The sequence below is a fragment of the Channa argus genome, chromosome 5 (genome assembly GCF_033026475.1).
Source record: "Channa argus isolate prfri chromosome 5, Channa argus male v1.0, whole genome shotgun sequence".
Classification (NCBI taxonomy): Eukaryota; Metazoa; Chordata; class Actinopteri; order Anabantiformes; family Channidae; genus Channa; species Channa argus.
In genome coordinates this window covers 1,053,184-1,080,091 of record NC_090201.1, presented here as the reverse complement: position 1 = coordinate 1,080,091, position 26,908 = coordinate 1,053,184, and the positions used below count along the sequence as shown (strand labels likewise).

Here is a 26,908-nt window from a genome sequence, read left to right as displayed (position 1 = left end):
GAACTTCCCTCTGAGATCCCTGTAATAACATATGTCTCTTTTTCTAGCTTAAAAGTGCCTCCAGATGACATCACTTGGAGGAACCTTCAGTTCTGATCATGTCATCTCGTTGCTTGTGCTATAGAGTTTCTAATCCTCGTCAATCTGCTTTTCCAGAGCTCCTCCAGATGACATCATCTGAACTCCTAATGATTGCAAACTCTCCTAGAGGAGTTTTTTGGCCAGAGGCAAAGAAATACTTTAAGACAGGGAAGTCAGAGTGAGGTTTAAAAGAATTCATGTACATTTACACCCTAATCTAAAGCCGTAGAAAGCAAGTTGAAAATTGGTGAAGTTGCCCTTTAAAGTCTTTCTACAGTCCTAGGGCAATATTTTATGTCTTGCTTAAGGACATAATGAGCCAGGGATCAAACTGTCAACCCTTTGATTATTTGACAACTACTGACCTTTGTAAGTGTATCTGAAGTGCAGTTTGTGTTGCACTGCCGTCCTGTTGGATCCTTATGAAACATAATTTGTTAGATCTTGTTTTTCCTTATAATGCTGGATAGATTTGCACACCTTTGGAAATTCACAAACCCACAGTTTTTAAAAGGTTTTTTTGCCATAGTCTGGCTGTCTCAAGCAAAGATAACCCTGATGACATCATCCATTTTTACAAGGTGGTTAGTATTCCCCATAAATAGACGTTTAAATTTGAGTTCTTGTTTAAAATCATTTAACAGTCCCACAGCAAACATCTGTGTCCTCAGTAGCAGCTGTGTGGCCCAGCCCAGTAAATACAGGAAGTATGTGGGACAGTAAAGTATTGTATCAAGCTAAACAAAATTCAAAAGTTGTCATTGCAGCTGAAGGTCAGAAGAGAAGTACACTAATTATTTTCTCAGTTTTACACAACGCATGGCTGGCTGCCTGAATGTGGCAGGTGGTCTGGCTGTTTTCCCTGCTTGTCTGTCTGGCCCTTGAGGATGGAACTAAAAATAGATCCAAGCTTTGAGGGTCACATCCTCAGTGTCAGCAGGACGACGTCATAATGCAGTTGGGGGAAGGGGGATCTGCAAAGGCCTTCATTTCCTGTGCCAGCAACCACTAGTTTGTAATATACAGTAGAAGTCATATGTACTCAAAACAGCTGTTTCTGTATTTTTTTCAGTTTGCAGAAAGCCTACATTTTTAATTTTTATAGATTTTTTTCTATTGTCAGTAACAGGATGTGCAATTACACATCTGTTTTTAAATGTATGTAGCCTTTTTATGTTTTAGTTCGTTAGTTGATCTATAAGTAGTTCCTTAGCATGTAGCGCCATCAAGTGGTTTTCTTGTGGTATTGCTGACCATGGTATATTCAAGTTCTGTCGGAAAAAGCAAGTCTTAATAGGCCTGAGCCCCAACACTTAAAACGTGTTAGGACTGATTTCACATCCTGTGTGCGTCTGTGTGCGTGTGTGTGTGCAGTTGTACTTGTTTTTTTTTTTTTTGGTACTCTAGCTCATCATTTTTTTAAGTATTTTATAATTGATAGGAATAGTTAGGATTAAGAGTAGTGTATTCTTTCACATTGATGTAGCGTGGAATAAAATTACTTCAAATCTATATAAATTGCAGGAAACTTATTTAGTCCTTTACCTGTTTTTCTGGATATTTGACAATGTTGCCAAACCAATACTTGACAACAGCACCGGCTTGTAACGTTTAATGTATATTGTTTACGAGGCTATTTTAAGGTATTGTTGAATTGTTGGTGTAAGTCGTCACCAGCCTTCGACGGAAACGGGGGAAAGGCACAGAATTACATTAAGACGCCCGTGGAGCATATGAACGGAGGTTAGCGATGGCGAAATGGACACTTTATGATCATTGACTCACTTTGAGACAAGTGGCCTGTAAACGACACCCTGCAGAGGGACACCTGCTGGCTGTCTTTGGGTACTGCATCTGAGCGGACGTCCTGACAAAGCCGCACTGCTTCGTGGATGGAGTCATTGTAGTGGATATCACCATTCCATCTTTCTGTTGATCTTCAGAAATAATTTTGTCAAAGGTTAATTTTGGTGGTCTGTGGATAATACGATATTTAGAGGAGTTTGTATGACAGGCAGGCAAATATGTTCAATAGTAATAGTATGTTGATGCTGGTGCTTCTGCAACATTGTTTTTTTTATAATATAGATGGAGCATGTTAGTCACTTTGACATTTTTGTGGGGTCAAAGCTCTGCACTTAGAAAAAGCATCATTAATACAGCTCTTGGCTTTAATCGGTTTGAGCTTTAATTTGTGGCTCACTATTTCTCTCCAGCTTTGAAGAAGACACGCTCGCATGTGACGTAACGCGGCCTCGCTCGCAGCGGTCACGTGATTTGCAGCGTGCTGAAAGTCAGGACACTTCCGCTTCAAATCATTGACAGTGTGTCGAGCAGACGGGCTCGAGAGCGTAACATCACCAGTGGAGGTTAAAGCAGAAAAATGACGAGTGTCAACAGATTGATCGTCTTGTCTAAATGTGTTCCCGTCGGACAGCAGCTGCTCGGCTGTAGAGTGAAGCATGCTGGGAAAGAAGTGCTGCGTCTCCAGCAGAGGAGAACATTTAAAAGTCAAACACGAAACCTTGCTTATGCTAAGGATTTGTTCCTCGGTCAGGTAAACAAGGTAAATAAAAATTTAGCAATCAGAGGAAAAGCTCGTTTACAAATTTACTTGTATTGTTATTGCAATTTGTCCTGATCGCTGCTGCATCTGTACTTCTGCTCAGTGACGTGTGCTGTAAGTTCCTCTCTCCTCTTCATCAGGTCTTCATCTGAATTTTTCTACTTGCTTGTTCAGACCGTTCGTCACCACAAGGAGCTATTTTGCCTTAGACCCAACCCAAGTCAAAGCAGACAAAGCTGTGGCGTTTACATGTTAATTTATAACTTTATTCATGCACTTAGCTTTCAATCATGTTCTATAGAGCCTATAGTTATTCAGTTTCTATGGCATATGATCATAGAGTTTTTAATAATGGGGCCACTCAGCAACAAAAAAGTCTGACAAAATCCCTGCATCACTATAATATTTAACTCGATCGTTTGAACACTTCTACAGAATTTTCAATCAAATGTAAATAGTATTTTATCATTCGCATGATTTATTTATCTGTCAAATGCATCATTTGATAGTAATATCGTCGAAAAAGTCTGAGAATGAAAGCATAAAAAACTGTTTGACGGGCAGATCCAAAAGCAATATGAGTGAAGATGCTTGTTAGGTCTCAGATTAAAATGACAGTTATTACTATTTCGGGAAATATGGACCCAACCAGTCTGACACGTTGTCTTTGTTATTAATCCGTTTAAATGTAGCCACATAACAAAACTTACTGAAAGAACTAAACCGATTTTCACTTAAGATCCCATCACACCTAAAGCTGCTATTACTGATATGTAAAGTCACATTTATTTAAATTTGACTTTTCAAAAAGACGCAAAAGATTTGTGTCCAAATGGAGCTGGTAGTTTATCTTTTAAAGATCTTTTTCTTCTCCAGGCCGAGGTTTTCCCTTACCCAGAAATTGGAAAGGAAGAACTGGAGGAGCTTAAACAACTCGTTGCACCAGTGGAAAAATTTTTTAACGAGGAAGGTGAGAGAAAATCGCAAATGCTTTTAACAATCTGCAACATACTTTGATGTCATAATCTCCAAGTATAGGGTGAATTTTCAGTGTTATGCTGATGATACTTAGCTGTATGTACCACAAAAATACAGTTAAAAGTCTTGGTGTTGTTTTTGATCCTCACGTTACGGATATCACCAAAGCAGCACTTCCAAACATAGACCTTTTCTGTCCTTCACTGATGCTGAGACATTTATTCGTGCACTTGTAACATCCAGGCTGCATTACTGCAATGTACCACTATTTGATTTACCATATTCAAGCATTAGAAATTTCCAGATGCTCCAGAAGACTAAAACTAGGATTCTTACCAGAACTAGGACATTGATAGCATCACACCAGTCCTTGCATCACTCAGTTCTCTACCTATTCAGGATAGATGTGATTTTTTTATTTTCTTTCTACTTTGGAATAATTCTTGTCACTATTACACAAACAGCCTGGAGACTGTGCTGTTCTGCAACTTACAAATAGGGACATGTCAAATTTAATGCATATATGATTTATTGTTCATAACATGCTTGCTTTTAAAATTGTTTTCAAATTGTTGTTCATTTTATTCTAGTTTTATTTTTTACATTCTATTGTTTTTTGTTAAATGTTTTATTACCTTAGTGAGCACTAGCCGTTGTTACTGATGTACAGCACTTGTACATAATGTGCTATAGTAACAAAGTTTATTATTAATGTTTTGTGCAGTTGGGATATAGAAGTTTAGATGAATCGACAATTAACTTTTAGTTTATGTTTGTGTGTGATTTCAGTTCCGTCAGCGAAGATTGACGATGAAGCTAAAATCCCTCCAGAGACTTTAAACGGTCTAAAAGAGCTTGGCCTGTTTGGAATCATGATTCCTGAAGAGTACGGTGAGATGAGCATGACCTGGATGGGGCCGCACCAGCTTTTTAGAAGTTGATATTGTTGATATTTCAAACAGTAAATACTTCTAAATTGCTATTTTATTTATTTATTTTTGTATTACAGATGTAGTTAATGCAAAGAAATGATATGGAACTAACTATTATAATTTATTTATTTAAAACCATGTTCTATGCTGTTTAAGGTATCTAGGTGTTAATAACACCGTATAAAGGCTGTAACTCCCAACTTTCCTTTCATATGTATCTTTTGATCTTAAACCCAAATGTATTAATTGTACAGCAAAAACAGATGCATTTTATCTCCTCTCACATTAGCCATAGATTAGAGCAATTTTTATTTAATGTACCTTAATGAATTCCCTCACTTATGTAAGCTAGAAGTTAGTAAGTTAAGAAACACAGTAAGGCCTGCTGTGTTGTATTATGTTATAAACAGAAACTAAAAGCATCATATCTTTTTTTTTTCATTCCAGGGGGTCTTGGTTTGTCAAACACCATGTATGCACGACTGGCAGAGATCATCTCATTAGATGGCTCTATTGCTGTAACACTGGCTGCACATCAAGCCATTGGACTGAAGGTAAAATAAATAGCCTAATATAATATCACAGGAAATCTCATCTGCACGTCTGTTATTTAGGCAGGAGGGAAATTTCACCACTTGAGAAGTTGATGGTTAAATGCTCATTCTGACACTGATTAAGGTTTTCAAGGAGTTTCCCATGTGTTTGGCTTGTAGGGGATTCTGATAGCGGGGAATGAAGCCCAGAAGCAAAAGTATCTGCCCAAACTGGCCTCAGGGGAACACATTGCAGCGTTCTGTCTGACAGAGTCTGGAAGGTAAAGATACTGAAACCTCATTAAGTTTCTTCAGAGCATCAATCTGGAGCTGCGCTTATGTTGTACAGAAGTAATTTGACCTGTCATCTAAACTATGTAAAACACAAGGTGTTAATCTACACGTGTAACAGACATTGGGACAAAATGCACTGGTGCATCGTTGGTCCTATATTGTTCATGTCAGGACAACTTAAAGTCTAATATTGCCCATGATTTAATACACAGTGCACTCCAATATTTGCAAAACATTTTTGATGTAATTCTTTTTCCACATTAGTCAGATGGAAATTACAGAACTGCAGCTGATTGTAAAACAGATACAGCTCTGTTTTTGTTAAAGTGGTAATAAAAAGGCTGCAAATTACTAGAGAAGCTCCTGTGGCAGCATTAGCCACTGAGGAAAGCAACTACTCCCCTCTACTACACTTGTTCTGCTCCCCACATCACACTTTTCAATGCTTCAAACAGGCCAGGCAGAAACTTAGCGTATACATTTGCTTAAACAGTTGAATAATGTTTTTCTGGTGACCAGTGTTTAAAAAAGCAACATTAAATGTACTTTGATTAAATGTTGTATGACAGTAAAACAGAAAAACCTACAAGGTCAATGGACAGTTCTTCAGGACATGTTTGAGGAAGTTCAAATATGAGACTTAAAGAAAGATCTTCCAACCAATCAGTGTCTTTGTTGCCATGGGTGAAAGGTGTGAGCAACTATAGTGTATGTCTCCATATGTAGTGGTATCAGCTTCACAGTTTGATCATTTCAGTGGAAGTGATGCAGCTTCTATTCAGACCCGTGCAACCCTGTCAGAAGACGGGAAGCATTACCTGATCAACGGCTCCAAGGTGAGAAGAAGCAAGCTCCCATTAAAAATGAATCTGTATCTACATTACATTGTATCAATTATCCCGCATTATCCACTTTTGTAAAAATGTAAGATCCCTGAAGATTTTATTTTAATGTATTTACTATTTTAATTATTTGTTACCAGATATGGATTTCGAATGGAGGGATTGCAGATATTATGACTGTGTTTGCCAGGACGGCGGTGATGGTAGATGGTGAGAAGAAGGACAAGATTTCAGCATTTATTGTGGAGAAGGCTTTTGGGGGCATCACCAGCGGTAAACCAGAGGACAAACTGGGCATCAGGGGCTCCAACAGTAAGACTGATGATTTGCCTTCGTGCCTTATTTAAAATGATCTTGGATAAATCTGAGCCTTTTTCTGTCATTAAAAAACAATGTCGCTAAAAACAATCTGACTTTTTCAGCCTGTGAATTGTCCTTTGACAACGTCCCAGTGCCACTGGAGAATGTAATAGGAGAAGTAGGTGGTGGATTCAAGGTGAGCTTTATACTGTCCTCAACATAAACTGTTGTATGATTGACGGTTTTGGTTATTTTTATGTTCTACCTAAAAATGTTTCTTTGTGTTTGACAGATTGCCATGAACATCCTAAACTCGGGGAGGTTCAGCATGGGCAGTTCTTCAGCTGGAATGATAAAAAAACTGATAGGTAAAAACCCTGGACAAGCAGCTTTCAAAATTTCAAGTTGATGTGTGAGATTTGTAAAGATTCCTTCAGTTTCTTTGCCTCTCTGTAGAAATGACCTCCGAGTACGCTTCAACCAGGAAGCAATTTAACAAAAGCCTGAAAGAATTCGGTTTGATTCAGGTACAGTCAGCGTTTACCTTACTGAAATGTGGTCAAAAAGATCCACTTCCAAGTCTGGTATGTAATGAATGTGCCGTGTGGTAACTGTTTCTGTAGGAGAAGTTTGCAGGGATGGCCATCAATGCCTTTGTGATGGAGAGCATGGCATACCTGACAGCAGGGATGATGGACAGGCCAGGAGTTCCGGACTGCTCTGTGGAGGCTGCTATGGTCAAGGTTAGATTGCTGTGTCAATAGATTTGTTTATTAAAAAAAATTAGTATAAAACAGATTGGCTCATTTCGTGTACTCGCTCTCTCTCGTCTTTTCAGGTGTTCAGCTCAGAGGGGGCCTGGATATGTGTCAGTGAAGCACTGCAGGTCCTCGGAGGTCTGGGTTATACAAAGAATTACCCCTACGAGCGCTACTTAAGGGACTGTCGCATCCTGCCGATCTTTGAGGTATTACGATAATTATGATTACTAAATTAAACAAAAAAAAACAAAAACAGTTTGAGACAAAAAACATCACAGAACTGTTATGTTGCCCCGTCGTGTCTCCTTTGTCTGGGCCTTGATCAAACTGCAAGGCCCCACTAGCAAGTGTGTTCTGCAAACCTTTGAGAAGAAATATCTCTCCACACCCTCAGGTGGCGTTAGTTTGTAATTGTGAAAGAATTGGCACTGGATGTTTAAAATCCAGGTTTAAAACGTGATTCTGACGTGTTCCGTAAGTGGCCACCAGATGGCACATGTGTATTAAACATCCCATTCTGTCTATTAAGTTGATATTTTTTCTTTTTGCTTGGTGTGTGTGTGCATTTTAATAGCATAATGAATGTAAAAATGACTTTTTTTTTTTTTAATTTTTTTGTCAGGGGACGAATGAAATCCTAAGGATGTACATCGCTCTCACTGGAATGCAGTATGCTGGCAAAGTGCTCACCTCGAAAATAAAGTAAGAATAAGAAGGCTGTACATTTCAAATCTAGGAAAGATAACCTTGAAATTACTGTTCAGTATGTCAAGCACTGATGCATTTAAGCATAAAGTCAAGAATAGTTCTTAATTATTACTTAGCTTTATCAAATATCTAGTGGAAGCTAAATGACCCTTCACCATCTCCCCTCATTTACTCTCTTGCACAAATTTCAAGGTATTTGGTTGGTAAGTTGTTCCAAGCATCTGAATTTAGGTTGTCTCAGTGTTTTTTCTCTGAATTTAATCCCAGACTAACTTCCTAATGTTGAGATCAGGGCTCCATGGATATCACACCATCTGTTACAGGTGTCCTTGATATTTATGTTGCTAAAGCTCTAGTATTTATTTATTATTTTTAATAACTGGGTTTATGTTTTGGTTCATCACTATGCTCCAGAGTGACGAGACTGTGTGATTATAAACCATCAGAACCTTTGTATAGTATTGTATGACTTGGTATAAACTTTGATTTTGGTTAGTATATTTGGTTTAAAGAATAACTTTGGTCATTTTCTAAATGAATACTGTTTTCAACAATAATCATACGGGCATTAAAGCCATCATTCACTTGTCTCTACTCACATTGACTGCTTGTCAGACTGCAGTCTGGATTATTCATCTTAGTTGTTGATCTGTTTTGTTGACCAAAAATGATTAAAAACTCATCAGCGAGACACGACTCCTCTCTGACATTTCACGTTCCAAAACACATCACTGGAAACTTTTTAGTAAATGTTGCCCCAGAGTCTTTAATTAAACCCGTAAAGCAGTCAACCGCACGTGAGCAGGAAGTCCTGGTGGAATAATGATGGTTCTGAGCATTTGGAGCAACATTTCTTAAAAGTTGCTCTCCAAGCATTTTGGAGCAGTAAATAGACAGCACCAGTACCCACACTCACATTTACTGATGGTGGACCTGCCCTGCAGGAAGAGCTGGAATCGAAACAGCACCAGACTCATGTCACTCAGTGGAGTGATGTGTCCGGCCGATGGTTTTTTTTTAAGTTTTTGGACAGCAACAGACCTCTACAGCACAACGGAATGTGTTTGTTTTTGTTTTGTTTTGTTTTTTCTTTTGCTAAAAACATAAAAACGGTTAGAATCATAGTTGATGACAGCTCAGAGAATTGATCTAAAAGGTTTGTCAGATGGCCAAAAAGTACATCAGCCTTAAAAACTCTTAGGGTAAAGCATTATTCCTAATCATTTATTCCACCGTTGGTATACAGACATTGCCTGGTGCATTTATTACCTGTTTCTTTGGTATTAAATGCAATTTAATAAGTAATTTTTATTATTACAGATGAGTATTGTCATATGTGCACTACAGGTTGTGTTAGTTACATGATTTGCTGTTTTGTTCAGTCTTTCTGCTCTATCTCCAGGGAGATGAAGAAAGGAAATATAGGTCTTGCTTTGGGCATGGTAGGCAAGAAAATGAGGACGTCCTTTGGGGGTTCAGTGGACCTTGGCCTAACAGGAAAAGATGGCGTGGTGCACCCCAGCTTGGCAGTATGAACTTTATATGAAATTTTTAAACATACATGATCTATAAGCCTTTAGAGTATTTGCTGTTTTCCAGAGGCTCAGCAGTTCTGTGTTTACAGGAAAGTGCAAAGAAGTTGGAGGAGAACGTCAGCCTCTTTGGGTCCACCGTGGAGAGTCTGCTCTACCGATATGGAAAGGTAACCTTTGATTGACTTTACATTCTGGGAAAACAGCTGTGTGATTTTTCAGTTCCTGTGAAGAAAATTCCCATTTGTCTCCAACGACCGAATGTACGTGTTGTTTCTTAATGACAGTAGAGATCTGTTCAGTCAGAGTTTGGGAGGTAGTGTTCATCTGTTAGACAGCTGTGCCAAAGTCTCCCCATTTTTTTTTTTGTGTGTGTGTGTGTGTGTGAGTAAGCTTCACTGTGAGTGTGCTTTAGTAATCAAAGCTTTCCCAAAGAAGCTGTAAACCTCTGGAAGCATGTCAGCTTTCCAAATCCACTTCCTGTATCATTTGACTTGATTTTGGTCCAGTAGATGAGAAATGTCTTTAGAGGGTGTTCATCACACTGCAGTCTTCGTGAGCAGAACATCTACAGGCCTTGGAACATTTAGAGTAAGTCCCAGTAAAGACTGTCTCTGATATTAGGAGGGACACAATTATCAAGAGAGATGTACAAATGGGAGTCACCATGACCCCCGTGGTGGAGCATGGTCCCAGGTTCCCCTCACTACACTACTGCTGATGTGTTTAGGGGGACATTTTTAAGTCGGACAAAACTGACCGCTTAATAAGTGCACGATGGTTGACCTTTAATGCTGTAACAGGTCAGTATTCGCTGTGAAAAAGCCCTTGTCTATGTCCACATAATGGTTCACAAATGGGTTTGCAGATTGTACTTGAGCTTGATCACTGAAGAGACTTTTTCTATCTGACCTTTTACTATGTGTAATGTTAACAACAGTGGCTAAAAGAGGTTATGTTTCACAAACATCAAAGATTAGGGCAACTAATTTGAAATATTAGTACAAGTTTGTAACAAATCATTTTTTTTTTACTTTCCCATTAAATACTTCATGGCCTCTCAGATTTATCTTTTGATCCCTTTTGAGGGGTCATACCATTAATTTGGAAACCACTGGACTAAACCTGCATTTCCTTAAAACTACTACAACGTTATTATTATTTATGTATTAATATTATGAATATATTACTATTTTATGATCCAAAATTTCCTGAATGCAGGTTAATGACAACAGCTTTGCTGTCTGTAAGCTAGGCCTCACACACAGCTGCATGCAGCGCTGATCGTCAGTCTATCAAACTTTTGTTTAGTACAATCCTTCTCTTTGCAGTTACATTCTTCTTTTCCTTTCAGTTGTTCCCTTTCAGGGCTCGCATGGAAAATCACGTGCCTCCATCTAACCCTGTCCTCTGCATCCTCTTCACTCACACCAACTAACTTCATGTCCTCCCTCACTACATCCATAAATCTCCTCTTTGGTCTTCCTCTAGACCTCCTGCCTGGCAGCTCCAACCTCAGCATTAGTCTACCGATATATTCACAGTTTCTCCTCTGAACATGTCCAAACGACCTCAATCTGTCCTCTCTGACTTTATCTCCAAAACATCTAACATGAGCTGTCCCTCTGATGTCCTCATTCCTGATCCTGTCCATCCTCGTCTCTCCCAAAGAGAACCTCAACATCTTAAGCTCTGCTACTTCCAGCTCTGCCTCCTGTCTTTTCTTCAGTGCCACTGTCTCTAAGCCGAACAACATCTCTGGTCTCACCACCGTCTTGAACATCTTTCCTTTCATTCTCGCTGATACTGTTTTACTCTTTTGACACTTTTCTCCACCCGTTCCAACCTGCCTGCACTCGCCTCTTCACCTCTTTTCCACACTCTCCGTTGCTCTGAACCGTTGACCCTAAGTACTTAAAGTCCTGCAGCTTCTTCACCTCTGCTCCCTGTAACCTCACTGTTCCACCTGGGTTCTTCTCATTGACACACATGTATTCTTTCTTACTGTGGCTACGCTTCATTCCTCTGTTTTCCAGAGCAGACCTCCACCTCTCTAGATTTTCCTCCACCTGCTCCCTGCTCTCACTACAAATCACAATGTCATCTGCAAACATCATAGTCCATGGAGATTCCTGTCTAACCTCATCTGTCAGTCTGTCCATCACCAGAGCAAACAAGAAGGGGCTCAGAGCCGATCCTTGATGCAGACCCACCTCCACCTTGAACTCCTCTGTCACACCTACAGCACCTCACCACTGTCTTACAGCTCTCATACATGTCCTGCACCACTCTAACATACTTCTCTGCCGCTCCAGACGTCCTCATACAAAACCACAGTTCCTCTCTCGGCACCCTGTCATACGCTTTCTCTAAATCTACGAAGACACAATGCAACTCCCTCTGACCTTCTCTGTACTTCTCCATCAGGATCCTCAAAGCAAATACTGCATCTGTTGTTCTCTTTCTAGGCATGAAACCATATTGCTGCTCACAAATGTTCACCTCTGCCCTTAGCCGAGCTTCCACTACTCTTTCCCACAACTTCATTGTTTGGCTCATCAGCTTTATTCCTCTGTAGTTGCCACAGCTCTGCACATCTCCCTTGTTCTTAAAAATGGGCACCAGTACACTTCTCCTCCAGTCCTCAGCATCCTCTCACTTTCCAAGATCTTGTTAAACAAACTAGTCAGAAACTCTACTGCCACCTCTCCTACACACTTCCATACCTCCACAGGTATGTGATCAGGACCAACTGCCTTTCCACTCTTCATCCTCTTCAACATCCTCCTCACTTCACTCTTACTAATCTTTGCTACTTCCTGCTCCACACCAGTCACCTCTTCTACTCTTTGTTCCCTTTCATTTTCCTCATTCATGAACTCTTCAAAGTTCTCCTTCCATCTTCCCATCACACTCCTGGCACCTGTCAGTACATTTCCATCCTTATCTTTAATCACACTAACCTGCTGCACATCCTTCCCATCTCTATCTCTTTGTCTGGCCAACCTGTATAAATCCACCTCTCCCTCCTTAGTGTCCAACCTAACATACAAGTCCTCATATGCTCTTTGTTTTGTTTACCACCTCTACATTCACCTTACGCTGCATCTCCCTGTTCTCCTGTCTACTCTCTTCAGTCCTCTCAGTGTCCCACTTCTTCTTAGCTAACCTCTTTCCCTGTATATGCTCCTGAACTTCCTCGTTCCACCACCAAGTCTCCTTGTCCACTTTCCTCTTTCCAGATGACACACCGAGTACCCTCCTACCTGTCTCCCTGATCACATTAGCTGTAGTGGTCCAGTAATCTGGAAGCACCTCCAAACCACCCAGAGTCTGCCTCAGCTCCTCCCTGAAAACTACACAACATTTTTTTTTTTTTCAACTTCCACCACTTCGTCCTCTGCTCTGCCTTAGTCCTCTTCATCTTCCTCACCACCAGCATCATTTTACACACCACCATCCTGTGTTGTCTGGCTACACTCTCCCCTACCAACACTTTACAGTCTACTTAACGTCTACACAAGATGTCGTCCACCTGAGCGCTTCTACCTCCGCTCTTGTACGTCACCCTATGTTCCTGCCTCTTCTGGAATAAAGTGTTCACTACGGTCATTTTCATCCTCTTGAGTCCTCACCTCTGGAGATGCTCTGAATCACTTCATCTAACTCACTCCAGAATTTCTCCTTCTCTTCTAACTCACATCCTACCTGTGGGGCAAAACCACAACAACATTGAAGGTCATGCCTTCAATTTCCAGCTTCAGACTCATCAACCTGTCTGATTCTGTTTTCACCTCTAGAACGTTCCTCACAAACTCCTCTTTCAGGATAACTCCTACTCCATTTCTCTTCCTCTCTGACCCATGGTAGAACAACTTGAAACCTGCTCCTAAGCTTCTAGCCTTGCTACCTTCCCACCTGGTCTCCTGGACACACAGTATGTCCACCTTCCTTCTCTGCATCATGTCGATCAACTCTCTAGCCTTCCCTGTCATAGTCCCTACATTCAAAGTCCCTACTGTCAGTCCTACATGCTTAGCTTTCCTCGTCTCTCTCAGCCTACAAACACAGCTTCCTCCTCTCCTTCTTCAACCAACAGTAGCCCAATTTCCACCGGTACCCTGTAGGTCATAGGCATCGTTGTTAACCCGGGGCCCCGACTGATCCAGTATTAATTTGGCATGTGTTTTACGTCGGATGCCCTTCCTGACACAACCCTCTGCATTTATCCAGAATTGGGACTGGCACAAGAAGACACTGGCTTGTGTCCTCCAATTTACCTCAGTTGATCTCATTTTGCACATTTGTGCATGAAATAGTGATAATTAGCCAATAAAAAAACTACCAGCAGTTACTCCCAAGCTGCTGAACTATTATGATAAAATCCATATTTCACAATCACATCTAATCATTGTAAGTCCAGGTTATTAACATCAGCACTGCAGTGTTGAGTCGTACTACATTTCCTCACTTCATTCCTTTGGAAAAGTTCTGTAAGATTTACAGTTAAAGGTGTTTTAAGATTTGGGAAGCTGTTTTAGAGCAGTTCTGTTTTGAAAAAGAAAAGCAGTTTTATGCGTTTTTGTGTTTGCTCACAAAGACAACAGGAGATAAGATGTGCAGTAAGAGTTACTGACCAGGAATATCTGTGAAGCTCCTTCAGCACAGGGAACAACCATCATTTAATAATTTTGTATTTTATATTGTATATATTTTTTGGTCTTTGGTAATTAGTGATTCAAGTAAGATATGAGTCCCTCATTCCCACTGGTTATAATAAAGTAGCATTCACCAAAACAAACTCTGGGCATCAAAGTGAGCATTCAGACATTCATCTATCCCAGGGTTGTAGGGGGTGATGCTAAAGCTAATCCCAGCTGTCGCTGTGAGAGAAACAAGATGTGCATTCTATCGCAGTCTGACACATAGATGGACAGTTTTCAAAGTCGGCAGTTGGCCAAACTGCATGTCTTTGGTCTGTGGAAGGAACCCGGAGGAACCTGATGGAAACACAAGTATATGGAGAGCTGGCAAACTCCACACTAATGCCACACCTGGCCAGCAGGTTGTAACCCATGACCGTGCTAACCTCTGCATACGCATGCTGCTCTATAGTCAGACTAATATTAACGGCTAATAATAAAATCTATAATGTGTGTCCAGTATAATAATATTAATATTAAGCCTTGCCCACAGGTTTTACATGCTATCCTACATACACTGTAACCCCGGCTATGTCAGTAAATCTCCAAACGCAGGAAGTAAATCACATCTTAAATCAACACTACACTAGAATAAATGAAGTGTCCTTGTTTTTTGTTTGGTTTTTTTTGGTGTTTTCAGACTATTGTGGACGAACAGCTTATACTGAAGAGAGTAGCAGATGTGCTGATCAACCTCTACGCCATGACAGCGGTCTTGTCCAGAGCCAGTCGCTCCATTAGCATTGGCCTCAGGAATCATGACCATGAGGTGTGTACACGGGCGTGCGCACACAGGCACACACACACACACTCAGACCTGAGTTTTTAACCAGATCTATTAAAAAGCTATGAAGAAAACTATGAAGAGTTTTCTTTTTAATTCATTTAGTATCCATCATAGGCCCAGCTGCAAGACACACAGAGTAAAGAAGCTAAGCTACTGAGTACGGGAAGTATGTCAGAGACTTAGATTTCCAATACATAGGGAATTTAATTTTATTATTATATTTCTAAAATTAGAAAAAAGAAGTTAAGTCTGCTGATATCTGTAAATAGGTAGATCAGTTGTGTGCCATGCTAAGTCAGCTGCAGTTGTTTGTTCCCTTATTAGATGGTAAATACAGAACATTTTACTGTGATCTTGAAGATGTTTGAAAAGATTTATGTTAGCTGGGGCTGGGTAATGTAGCTATATAAATGACAATGTGAAAAGTTCTCTCAAATTTGCTAAATAAAGATATGAGTGAAACGTTTCCCACACAGCATGTTGAATCTGGATTTTTATTCATTTATTAATTTTATTCACCTGTCTTTCCTTTTCGGCAGTTGAGATTGGCATCATTCTTGTGCCTCAGGGCTTTCCTCTTTTATCGGAGACCCACTGGCAGAAAAACATACTTTCGCATTGTTCATCTTGATCTTAGTTTTTTTTTTTTTTTTTAAAGATGTTAATTTTAATTTGTGACACAACTTGCAAACCAGATATTTGTTTCACATCTAATTTGTTGCTGAAGCTTTTTTTTTCCTTACTGAATTAACCTTTAGTGGGTTATTTTGGCCTTTCATTATGCTTACTGTGTTTTGTGGACACATGTGAGATGCTAGCATTATCACGCAAATGGAAGCACATAATATATTGTCAATATCATGATATGCTAAATTTGTAACATGAGCGAGTCAGCACAGTATATTGTGGATAATAGAAAATGGCACAGCCTTGAATATATTCAATTTATTACATTTTAAATCCTTCTATTTAATATGAAAATGTAGTGTGCATATAGATAGATAGATAAATCTATCCAGATGTATAGATTTATTAAATAGTTAACACTATACAGTTACAAGCAGATATGTGTGCAATAAAAGTACAGTATATTTACCATCAAGAATCAAATACATTCTCCTATGAAGACATATTATATTACACGTATATCTTTTTACATTGTCATTTGATATATAATTTATTTACTGGTAGCTCAAATTAGTAGTTACTTAGATTTATTTGTGTCTTTACTTGTTTGTACAGGATCTTTTTTTAAACAGCAGGTTTAGCTGCAGAAATGGGACAACAGAGAGTAAACTCTGAGATGGTCCTGTGTGTAATCAGAAACACAGATGTGGAGCAAAACAAATCCTCAACAGAGAGACATTAAAGTAGACACGGGATGCTTTGTATTATCCACTTTTGCAAAACCCGTCTGTTTCACATGTGCAGCTCAGTGCCCCTCCTACAGTATCTGTCTCCACTGTAGCTACAGCTACAAATGTCAAGATACACAGACTGTTGAGATCATATCTAAATGTATTCCATTCCAAAGAAAATTGCTTCTTTCGACTGAAATGGTTTGCAAATGGATCACTAGTAACACAAGATCCAGACCCAGCTCTGAATATCTTTTAATTTGTTAATTTGTCTAGGTGCTGCTTGCAAACACGTTCTGCTCCGACACTTTTTTCAAGAACAATTACATGATGACTCAGCTGCAAAAACGTAAGTAACAACACAAAATGCTAATTGAGAACAGCCCTGTGCTTTTTACAGCATCTCAGTACAAAAGACTTGCATGTGTTGCAGGATTTTCCCCACCAAACCCCACATACCAACACCCAAACCTCCCACTGCTATTCATTTTCACACTGTGCACTTCTCTTTTCTTTTAAGGCCCATATGTGAGCCAGGGTTCTACAATGAAATGATGCTATAATTTTTATTTAATGAATGAAAGTGGCTTGTTTATGTAAGTCTCATCTCAATCTGTTCCAGACTCTCCTGAAAACAACGATGCCAACATCAAGAAGATTGCAAAGGATGTCCTGGAGAACCGAGCCTACATCTGCTCTCACCCTCTTGAAAGAACATACTGAGGTGTCTCATGTGGCCTTAATCTGTGCCTGCTCTCTTCTGACTGACCAGTCAGTCAGTTTACAGTCACAGTCAGTTGTTGTTGTCTTTTGGCATTATTTTCACTTTGACACAATTTAAAATGATTAAAGTAAGAGAATTGTGTAACTAGTTGTGGTTCTCTAATAAGCGTGGCTTCAAATACAAAGGCTATTTTTGGGTAATGGACATATTTTCTTTATTACATTTTATTAGAGTTTTGTGTTCTTTTAACTTCAGCGTTACAATGAAAGATACTAGGTTTAATGCTTTCAGGCCTATTGGGTTTCCAAGGTGCTGTGTTTGTGGGTTGCATCCTCTGCATTATTCCTGAAAGGCTGCACAGCTGATGTCTGAAATGTGAAGATACTCTTCTCCTGGTCACTCAGGGGCAGCGCAGTCCGCTTGTACAGGAACGAATGCTGCTTACTGAATCCACTATAAGAAGCAACAGCAAATGAAAAATTAAGACTGTAATATACTGTAGACTATAATAATTTATATAGTACAAAGATTGTTTGTTTGTTTGTTTTTTTTTGCTTTGTTTTGTTTTTCTAACTTGAACTGACATGAATTGGTATTTTTTGTACAAAGAGTTGTGTCTGGGGACAACATTTTTGCTGCTGAGGCTGCAGATGTTACAGGGGCCTGGAGCCAAGGCCACGGACTCTGTTTCCTCTGCTTTGTCGTGACCCAGGTTCATCACAGACAGTTGAGGAAAAGGCTGCAACAGAAAACACAGCTGTTGGTTCAAAGTTCAAAGTTATTACAGTTAGTGCATCACTGATCTCTGAAAAAAGTACATTACATGTCTAGCAGCTGGTTGGTACACATAAAGCAAAATATATCTCATTTTGGTAGAGACCAAAAACTGAGCTAAAAGTGTGTGAATAAGGGAATTCTTGTTTCTTGGCACCTGGCAAATCTATTTCAAAATGGCTCCAAATGATTATGTTGCTTTGTATCTACCCAATATGTTAACAATTTTATCTAAAATGTCACATTATGACCACCTGTGCAATTTAATGAAATCCAACACGGTGGCTCTGCAATGAATTCTACTTTTACGACGTACTAATGGTACTAATGTTTTGGCTGCTCTCGGTAACTAAGTGTACTCTACCTTCAGCACTAGGCCTGGTTTCCTCAGTGAGTACTTCTTAGGCTCATCTTTCAGTATATCCTGAATTGTCTCTGACTTTCCTCCCATGTGACATTTGAACTCTGAAATGGGGCCATTTGGTGGGTTCGTGCTGACGCCAGGAAGCAGCTTCCTTAGCCAGCGACTGTACTGGTCTTTGGCTGCCTGAAGTTGCTCCTCCTGCAGAGTGTCCCCTGTGTATCAGCATCACACCAACAGATTAAAAAACCCAACAGATTTTTCTGTTTCACTGCTTGTTTAATGACTGAATTAAACAGGCCAGAAATGAACTTAAAGCTGCATAAACATTACGGGACAGACAGCGGCAGATACTTTTTTGTTGACTGCCGATACTATTTCAGTTTCTCTCTCCAAATATATTCTTCAGTGTGGTGTGGGAGTGTGTTACTCATCAGCAAAGATTGATACTGGCTCTAATAACCACCATCTGGAGCTTCAATCAAAACAAATCAATATTGGCTTTTAATACTTACAGAGAAAAACCTTACAGCCCAGACAGTTATAGGAAAAAATCCCCTTTTGGATTCTTTTAGACTGTTCTATTCAGTGCTGTCTTGCTAGTTAAAGCGTAGCCCTCACACATTATCTGTTTTGTCCAATTTTAGATTTTAACAAAGCAGGTTTGTTACAAGGTGCTTTTGGAACCCACCCAGTTTGAATTACAACACTACCAGATGGACTCAACACATACACGGACTTTCAAAAACAATAAAACAAACTACCGTGTACCAACAGTATTCAGAACCCTTCATTTTTGCACATTTTTCTGTGTTGGAATTTTATTTTTTTAAATGGAAACCGTTGCAATCAATCTGCCAACTATATGAAAGCATTGTTTTAATTTCACAAATTGAAAAAAAATGCAGGACAAAATACAACTGATCTAACACTTAAAATATAATGGAATTAAATAGGTCACTTGCCGCTTTGATTTAAATAAGAATATATAAGTAAAAAACATGCCCAGTTGAGGCGGCTGTAGCTCAGTTGGTAAAGGGAGACTTCCACAGACCACAGGGTCAGTGGTTCGATCCCCCAGCCCCGGCTACATGTCAAAGGAGTCTCTGGGCAAGACAATGAACCCACAACAGCCCAGTCCCATCCCCAGTGCTGATCCAAGCCTAGTAGAAATTTCAGAGGGTTGCGTCAGGAGGGCATGTGGTGTAAAAACTGTGCCAAATCAACATGCGGACGATGATCCACTGTGGTGACCCTGAACTTACAGGTTAAGCCAAAAGGACACAAAAAAACAAAACAAAACATGGTGCCCAGTTCCTAAGCCTGAAATTTTTAAGTGACTTGGCCACTACCACCATGTCTTGGCATTTGCAGAGAGTGCAATGTGTCATACACTGCAGCTAGAAAGATCGTACATATAAATATATCAGGATACCTCACTGTTACATTTAGGTGGTTAAGACTTGGCTAATTGCTAACAGCCAAGGAGAACTGGACCTGTACATGAAAGGTGTAACACGTTTAGCCGTTAAAAGTGTTTTATGGTACAGTGATGTACCACAGCCTCATACCAGCAAGGTGAATTGTGACAGGAGGCCTGCTGAAGAAAGGGGGAGCTTTGCTGTAAAGCTGAAAGTCTTCATAGCGCTGGCTCCAGTCCCATCTGTCCCGTAAAAGTGTAGGCTTCAATGTATTGGCATGTAAGGTGTTCTCCCTCCAGGGCTGGATGGACAGTGAAAAGTAGTGTTATCGTTTTAAGCTCCTACTACAAAAAGAGTGATGCAACTGGACTCCTCTAGAGGGAAACCAGGTGCTTTACGTTGGCTTAAAAATGGTATTTTAACTGCCAGTGGGACGGTAAATAATTGATGGTGGGGACAACTGAAGCAACAGTGAGGCTAATATTATTAGTCGTGCCATATTCTGTGCCATTCTAAACCTTACATAAACACCTTTGATCATAAAAAGACAGAGTGAGTCAACGGTCGTGAAAATTGTATCCCTGTGCTAAGCTTCATGGCAATGCCAATAAACTGAACTTTCTCATTCCTGTGAAACCCCGCACTACTGAAAGACGAAGGGTGACATCACCTTCCTCAGCTCAACCACACGAGCCTCATCTGGGGTTCCAGGGTGAACCTTATCACTGCTCATACTTGTGATCCAAACTGTGGGGGGAGCAGTGGAGGCGGCAGCATTTTCAGGTGGCACATCTCCAGGATCCACTGTGGCACTGAGGTAGTGCTGACTGTAGGTGAACCTCCGTCCAGGCACCTAAAGGAATCACCAGATTAACACAATACACTGAAATTCTTAATTCGTCCATCTGTTATAATTTGCTGTTCTGCATCACAGTGAACATTTCCCCATTAATTCCTCATTAATGTTTGCATTCCCACACGCCATTGCATCATGTAATTTAAAGTGGCCATTTAAAGAAGCATAAAATGATTTTCATATGGGGCCTGTATTTAAAGTGACTCTTAACTTTGTTTAAATCTGCCCAAATCCCTAAGGCAAATATCCGGCTCTTAAGCTGCTACATGCTGCTCTATGTTAATGATAGCTAAGCTAGATAGTTTAAAGAACGTCCCAAACAGAATATTTGTGGGCTGTAAAAAAAAAAACATTGCCCCCCCAAAAAATGCTAAAACGCTTCACAGGGCTGAGGGAACTGCCGAATCCATTGGGTTTCTCACAGCGACTGACTCCTCTCACATCATACTGTGCACAGGGATGTGATCCATTGCTATTATAAAAATGCCGATTAGTGCAGCTTAAAGGTCAGACCGATTCAAGCAGTTTGGACAAGAAATGTAAAGTATGCATCATATTGCTTTATATGAAAGTTAAATGAAAGATGGATACAGGTTAAACAGCTGCATCACAGCATCAGTACATTAGAAAGTATCACATGAAGCATAAATGTAGCAAAATGTTGTACTTAACTTAGTCCTGAACTACACATTGTATACATTGAAAAAGCATCATGCCACTATGATTTAAGCACCAGACACGTATATATAAAGTGTTCTGTACTTTACACGGTACCTGCAGGCTCATCGTACCTTTGCCATCTCTTTCTGCAGCAACTCCTTTGCTTGTTCATTTGTGTTGAAAGTCTGAATGCTGTAGTTGTGTGCTGGTCTATCTGAGCTCTGTTCCAGTTGTAATACTGCAGCTTTTGGCTTCTGCAGCCTCTTACTTTCTTCTTGCACACTTTTAATATTTTCCTAATAGTTTGAAACAAATGTAAAGCTCTGTTTATGAGTCAGATTGAACTCAGACTACAGCAATTTACAGACCTACAGACCTGAATGAAGTCTTTCTGCTGTTGCATGCTGTTGTTTTTCCATCTGGTAAATTCTCTGTTGTGTGTGTCGAACTGTGCCTTGTGTTTTTTTATCTGGACGGACAGAGTGGGAATGGTCTCCTCAGTCTTTGCACCCTCTTTTAGTTCTATCTGCTCTGCATTTGTGCCATATTCCTTTTTCATGCTGACAATCATGTCAGCAGAGGGGAAGAGGTTGTACTGCACCACATCTTTAAGTTGTTGTATGTGACATAGCTGGCTTAACCTAAAAAATGGAAGTAGGAGGAAGTAGGAGGTCATTTATTAGACGATTATATTGTAAATATTCTGTACATTGTCAAGAGTTTGAAGGATGATACCTGCATTATATCTAGTTTGACAAACTTAACTTGATCCTAAGTGCAGTGTCCAATATAAACAGTTTTTTATGAACGTTCTTTCTTGACATTGGGCTCAGTACAAATAGAAATAATAGAAACTAACACAAAGTGTCTTAATAATTCGTGGGGGCACCTCGCCCTGCCTGTGCAGCTTCATTATGCCTTGACATTGATGCTAGTCTCCTGAGCAGTAGAAGTGAAACCTTTCCCAGTAATATTTTCCTCTGTAAAATGGCTCAAAATCAAATGGGCAAAATTAAACTAATTTATGATGTTCTTACCAGAATAGTAGGAGGATTTGCTATGATGTACAATGTTCGTTATTCGTGGAAAATGTGGTAGGACACACAGAGTCACAAGTGAAGCCCTTAAAGGCCACTGGTCTTACTATACAAGTACCTCGATAAAGCTTGGAAGCACGGTTGGGGGATCATGCCTCTAATGTAGATCGCAGGCCGCCTCATGATACTTTCGAGCGGCTCATGCAGATAAATCGGACTCAGGCCAATATCTAATGAGTCATATATGCGCTTGAAGAAACCCAGGTTTGAATTGTAGAGGACTCTCACCTGCTCTTCCTCACTCCCACTTAGCCTGCAAAACATCACACGAACTGCAAGGTTCTCATTGGAATTTAAATACTCTACAAAATCTAGATAGACAGCACAGCTGAAAACTGTTAACTCGGGCTTTAAGGGCAGGATGGTGTTCATGGGCTTACTTCATAGGAACAGCCTCCCAAAGGCTCCTCACTGCTTTCTGTTTCAGCCCTTCGAGAACCAAAATTTGTGTCCTCTTATCTAGCACGTGAAATCCTGTTACGAAATCCAGATCCTTGCTCTCATTGTGCTTGAAGTCGATCGTGTAATTTGATAGGGCCATCTCTGTATTTTCCTGTGACGAGGAGCACAGATGGAAGGCCGATGCATTGATTCGGAGGATCTCGGATCTCAGTTTGGTCATCACAGAGACATTGTTGTAATTAAAGAGGTAGATGATGCGCCCCAAAGGACCCTCGCAGGACTCCAATTCAAAGTTGTCGCTCTTAACATTGAGTGGGCAAGCTAGCTCAACGGTGACTTTGAGTTTAGAATTGGCATCAACAAAATGCCCGGGTGGCATGGAGTCTCTGCTAGCTACTTTGTCTGTAACGTTTCCATGCAATGGATGTCTCACTCTGTCCAGGGGAGGAGGTAGAGGGCAGCATTTGATTGGCAAGTGCACATTTATACTTTTCTTTCCGAGTAGCAAGTCGGACAGGTTCAGTTCTGCAATACCATGAGGGTTAAATAACGTTGTTTTCTGTTTGAATGGTGCAGCCTTGCTCTGTCTGCCATCATCGGACCCTGTGTCAAACATAGCTGCAGCTTTGGATGTTTTTTCCAACTTCCTGTCCCGATCATGCACCTCTATCTGCAGTGGTGGACCAGAGAGGAACTCTTGGAGCTCTCCGTGACTCATCAGGCCACTCAGGATTACATTAACATCTCTGAAGTAGATGTTTGTGGCTTGTTTTTGATAGTTTGTTCTGTGCATGTTCAAGTTAGGGAATTTGTACTGGCAGTATACAGGTATGCATTTTTCCTGGGAGAAAAGTAAAACACAGAATTACTGTCATCAAAGATCCGTCCTCTGTGTGACGGTTGTAAAACACATAATATATAATCAGTGATGCTAATTAAAATATTATTTTAACAATGCTAATAATTATTATTATCAATGCTATGAAGTGAGGTGGAAATCCCACCTGTAGGACATGGAAAGGGACTGGAGATGAAGGCATTGAGTTGGCTGACAAAATTGTGATGACCAGTGGGTTGAGTTCAGCTTTTAGTTGATCAGATATTAGAGGTCTGTCCAGAGAGATGTTGCACATGATCTCAAATACGCCGAATGAACCAACTGTGAAGCTTTCAGCCATTGACGTTTCACCTGACAGTAAGACAAATAACAGATCCCAAGATGTTTCCTTTCATGGTTAACACAGTGTCAGAAACTTAAAAATCTTTTCTCTGTGTGGTAGCCAATCACTAACTTTGGATTAGTCTCTAGCACAAATATTGAAGAACTCGAACTGACATTTTTCATTTTGAGTGAAATATCTTGGTACTGGAACTTTTTTACAGATATTCATGCTGGTGATCCGCCACCATCCGATGATGTTACAGTACTTCTACAAAGAGTCTAAAGCTGAAGTAGCCCTAATCTTTTTGCCCCCAAGTGGCTCCGATCAAATTCAATTAAGATCAGAATTAATGTAGTTTTCTGACGCATGTTGAGACAAAAAAAGGACAGAAAAAAGAAAAACAACCATAGAGACAGGGGAAAATAGACAGATAAGAATGTTTTAGATTTACTGGGTGTTTATGGAGAAGCCAAATGTTCTGTTCAAGGCAAACTGGAAGAAACATAATGTGTGTGAGCAGTTTTCTAAAAATAGCCACAGTATTGTATGCACAAGTCTCATATTTGAGTAAATTTTACTGGTGTGTCATGCACAATACAGAGCACTTACTCGTATTAAGAAATATTAATTATGAGTAATACAAACAGGTAATTATAAGTAAGCATTGGCTCGTGTACGTTTGGGAACTTTTCTGGATGGTCATGTGAATAGAAGGTTGACTCACCTGCCAACAAAGAAATCGGACTGAATTCAACCGATGTGGTGCCATTTTTTTTCATGTCCTCTGGGTTATTAGCATCAGTTGTCAGGTTTGGAAAAAAACTATTGATTTGTGGATCCAGGTTTTTGTCTATTAAAAGGTTATGAAAAATACGTGTGTTAATGGCTTTTTTCTGGCAACAACAACAAAAAAAAAAGTCAGACAACAAATAGTATAGATGTATCATTCTGGTGAAACTCTACCTGTTTCTGAGCAAACCCCTGAATTGGAACTGAACAAAATGTCACTTTTGCCCTTTTTAAATGTGAATGACTTCTTCTGACATAAGCATCTGAGTTTGTTTACCATAGTCTTGATGTCACCTTTGGGTAAAAGCATCAGGTTATAATTTTGTATGAAAACACAATATGGATGATGTTTGGGTCACTTCGGAATTCAGGCTCACCAGACGTGTCTATTGCGTCATCGGGCTGATCCTGTGGCATTCTGAAGACTTTAAGCCTTTCATAGCGGGCCTGGTTGCACAGCTTGTCCTTACTGTTCCACATCTGGAGCTTGATTTTGTTAGAAAGTAGATTGGCCAACATGTCCTTGTTAACTCTAATGTTGAAATTCTGGCTCCAACCAATCCATATTTGATCCCCTTCAAGCCACGGTCTCACGATCTGTTACAAAATGTACACGTTTATCTTTGCATTAGAGCTTCTATTCTTAGTGCAATTCAACAGCAAGTTTTTTTTTTTGAAGTATACAGGTCAGGTCAAACAGGTCATTTGCCGGAACTCTAGACTATGTAGCTGCTTTTTTGTTCCACATTCACAATGTTCATGAATTGTTCCTTAAAGACAGAAACACGTGCGTTACGTCCTAGTTACCTTTGACTCTTCTTCTCTGTATATTTTTGCTATTGGCCCAAACAACACCAGGTCAACTTTGACTGGTTCTCTATCACTTGACAGCAACTTGTATTCAATATGGTAGCAGCTCTGAGCTCTATGGACTTTCAAAAGAACAGCAGATGTGCCTTTATTTGTTTTCTTGGCCTTTTCAGCAGGTTCAGGAACATTAACCCCTTCCCCTAAGAAGAAGGAAAAAAATTGTGAATAAGATAAAGAATGAAAGAAATCAGCAATGTTATTTTCATTTTTTGAAAATATATAGTAGTGGTGATTCATAGTACGTTTCCACACATGCACTTTCAGCTTGACTGCTTGATATTTTTGTGTTCCCTAAGGCAAGCTTACCTCTTGGGACAGCCAAGGCAATGTAAACATTCCATGTGACATAATAATAGCTCTCATCTGTTTGTGATGTGACATCCTCAGTTATATTTGTCCTATTTTCCAAACCATCCTCATTGGTTAACAACTCAGTCTCACCAACAACAACCTCTTTTTGGTTTTCATCTGTAACGTCTCCATCAGCACAGTTTGGCTGTGAGTAACAATTATCTGTGTCTGACGTGCTGTTCGTGGGCTCTGATTCCATCGTAACGTTTTCCATGACAAATGCTGTGAGAAAAATGAAGTAATAAAACGGACAGTGTTCTAACATACTGCAGCCAGTTTAAAACAATCTCTATGAAAAGACAAATTTGTGAAAAGACAAAAACTTAATTTTATCCTAATGATATTAAAGGATTCTTAGTCACAATGAAATAGGATTATTCCACACTGACGTAACTTAATGAATTCTAATACAGTACATAGTTTTTAAAGCATTTTTCTGCAGAACTTTGGGTTTTGAACCCAAAATAATATTTTGACACAATTCTTTGTATTTCATCTCTCAATTTTTTTTTTTTTCCTGTGTGCTTCTCACCTCAGCTCGTTGGTCACGCTGCGATGAGACTAAAGAGCTCAGATTTAGCAAACGAAACGCTCCGAGGACTAAACGCTTCTTGTGTCCACTGAGAAACGCAGAACATGTCAGTCAAACAAACCTTAGCTCTAATTGTCACTTTACTTGGACTCGATATTCCAGTAAATCATTTTAACCACTGAGCGTTAATAATGAAACTGTTGTGCGCTGTAGTAAATTACTGAAATGGGCCATAAACGTCAATCTGACCCGATTCGTTTGAGTGTAACGCGTCGCCGTGGCAACCGCGGCAGTGGAGGAAGTGAAGTGTGTAGCTGCTCTCACGTGCAGTTGACACTATCGGAATTCTATACAATAAAAGTCGTTTTTGTCCTCGTTCCATCTTTATTTTTCAGGTTAGACACAGTCACTGAGTTACAACTAAGTGCAGACAAAAAAAAGAATACCATACACAGAGATGCATACTTTATTTGATTTAACAAATATTTATTTCTATTATCATCATTATATTATTATTATTTATATTTATAAAT

The 26,908-nt window shown here is 39.8% G+C and overlaps 2 protein-coding genes across 3 annotated transcripts; one reads left to right on the top strand and one right to left on the bottom strand.

Annotated features, from left to right (window-relative positions):
- Positions 1–1,806: 1,806 nt before the first annotated feature.
- acad9 (acyl-CoA dehydrogenase family, member 9) lies at positions 1,807–17,823 on the top strand. 2 transcript variants are annotated; one of them, XM_067505266.1, is made up of 19 exons: positions 1,807–2,041; positions 2,298–2,647; positions 3,524–3,617; positions 4,415–4,516; positions 5,005–5,111; positions 5,271–5,371; positions 6,142–6,220; positions 6,367–6,538; positions 6,649–6,722; positions 6,819–6,894; positions 6,983–7,053; positions 7,150–7,269; positions 7,365–7,493; positions 7,910–7,989; positions 9,398–9,524; positions 9,620–9,697; positions 14,871–14,999; positions 16,652–16,724; positions 16,998–17,823. In XM_067505266.1, the coding sequence occupies exons 2-19, from the start codon at positions 2,465–2,467 to the stop codon at positions 17,096–17,098; spliced, it is 1,896 nt and encodes a 631-aa protein (XP_067361367.1). In that variant the 5' UTR covers positions 1,807–2,041; positions 2,298–2,464; the 3' UTR covers positions 17,099–17,823. The 2 variants fall into 2 exon arrangements, with proteins under 2 accessions (XP_067361367.1, XP_067361368.1); XM_067505267.1 differs by having other exon boundaries at positions 1,807–2,647.
- Positions 17,824–19,598: 1,775 nt separating this feature from the next.
- Positions 19,599–26,042, bottom strand: cfap92 (cilia and flagella associated protein 92 (putative)). The gene is made up of 10 exons (XM_067504199.1): positions 25,799–26,042; positions 25,430–25,632; positions 25,000–25,219; positions 24,797–24,916; positions 24,558–24,683; positions 23,675–23,859; positions 22,648–23,511; positions 21,303–21,467; positions 20,326–20,508; positions 19,599–19,980 (listed from the first exon to the last, which is right to left on the bottom strand). The coding sequence occupies exons 1-10, from the start codon at positions 26,040–26,042 to the stop codon at positions 19,774–19,776; spliced, it is 2,517 nt and encodes an 838-aa protein (XP_067360300.1). The 3' UTR covers positions 19,599–19,773.
- Between the last annotated feature and the right edge of the window lie 866 nt (positions 26,043–26,908).

Excerpts from the sequence above, each read along its gene's own strand:
- acad9 (XM_067505266.1), top strand. The coding sequence starts at position 2,465 with ATGACGAGTGTCAACAGATTGATCGTCTTGTCTAAATGTGTTCCCGTC. Across the intron at positions 3,618-4,414 it reads AAAATTTTTTAACGAGGAAG|TTCCGTCAGCGAAGATTGAC; the intron begins GTGAGAGAAAAT and ends GTGTGATTTCAG. Across the intron at positions 6,539-6,648 it reads GGGCATCAGGGGCTCCAACA|CCTGTGAATTGTCCTTTGAC; the intron begins GTAAGACTGATG and ends TGACTTTTTCAG.
- cfap92 (XM_067504199.1), bottom strand. The coding sequence starts at position 26,042 with ATGGAATCAGAGCCCACGAACAGCACGTCAGACACAGATAATTGTTAC. Across the intron at positions 25,633-25,798 it reads TGCCTTGGCTGTCCCAAGAG|GGGAAGGGGTTAATGTTCCT; the intron begins GTAAGCTTGCCT and ends CCTTCTTCTTAG. Across the intron at positions 24,684-24,796 it reads AGGGGTTTGCTCAGAAACAG|ACAAAAACCTGGATCCACAA; the intron begins GTAGAGTTTCAC and ends ACCTTTTAATAG.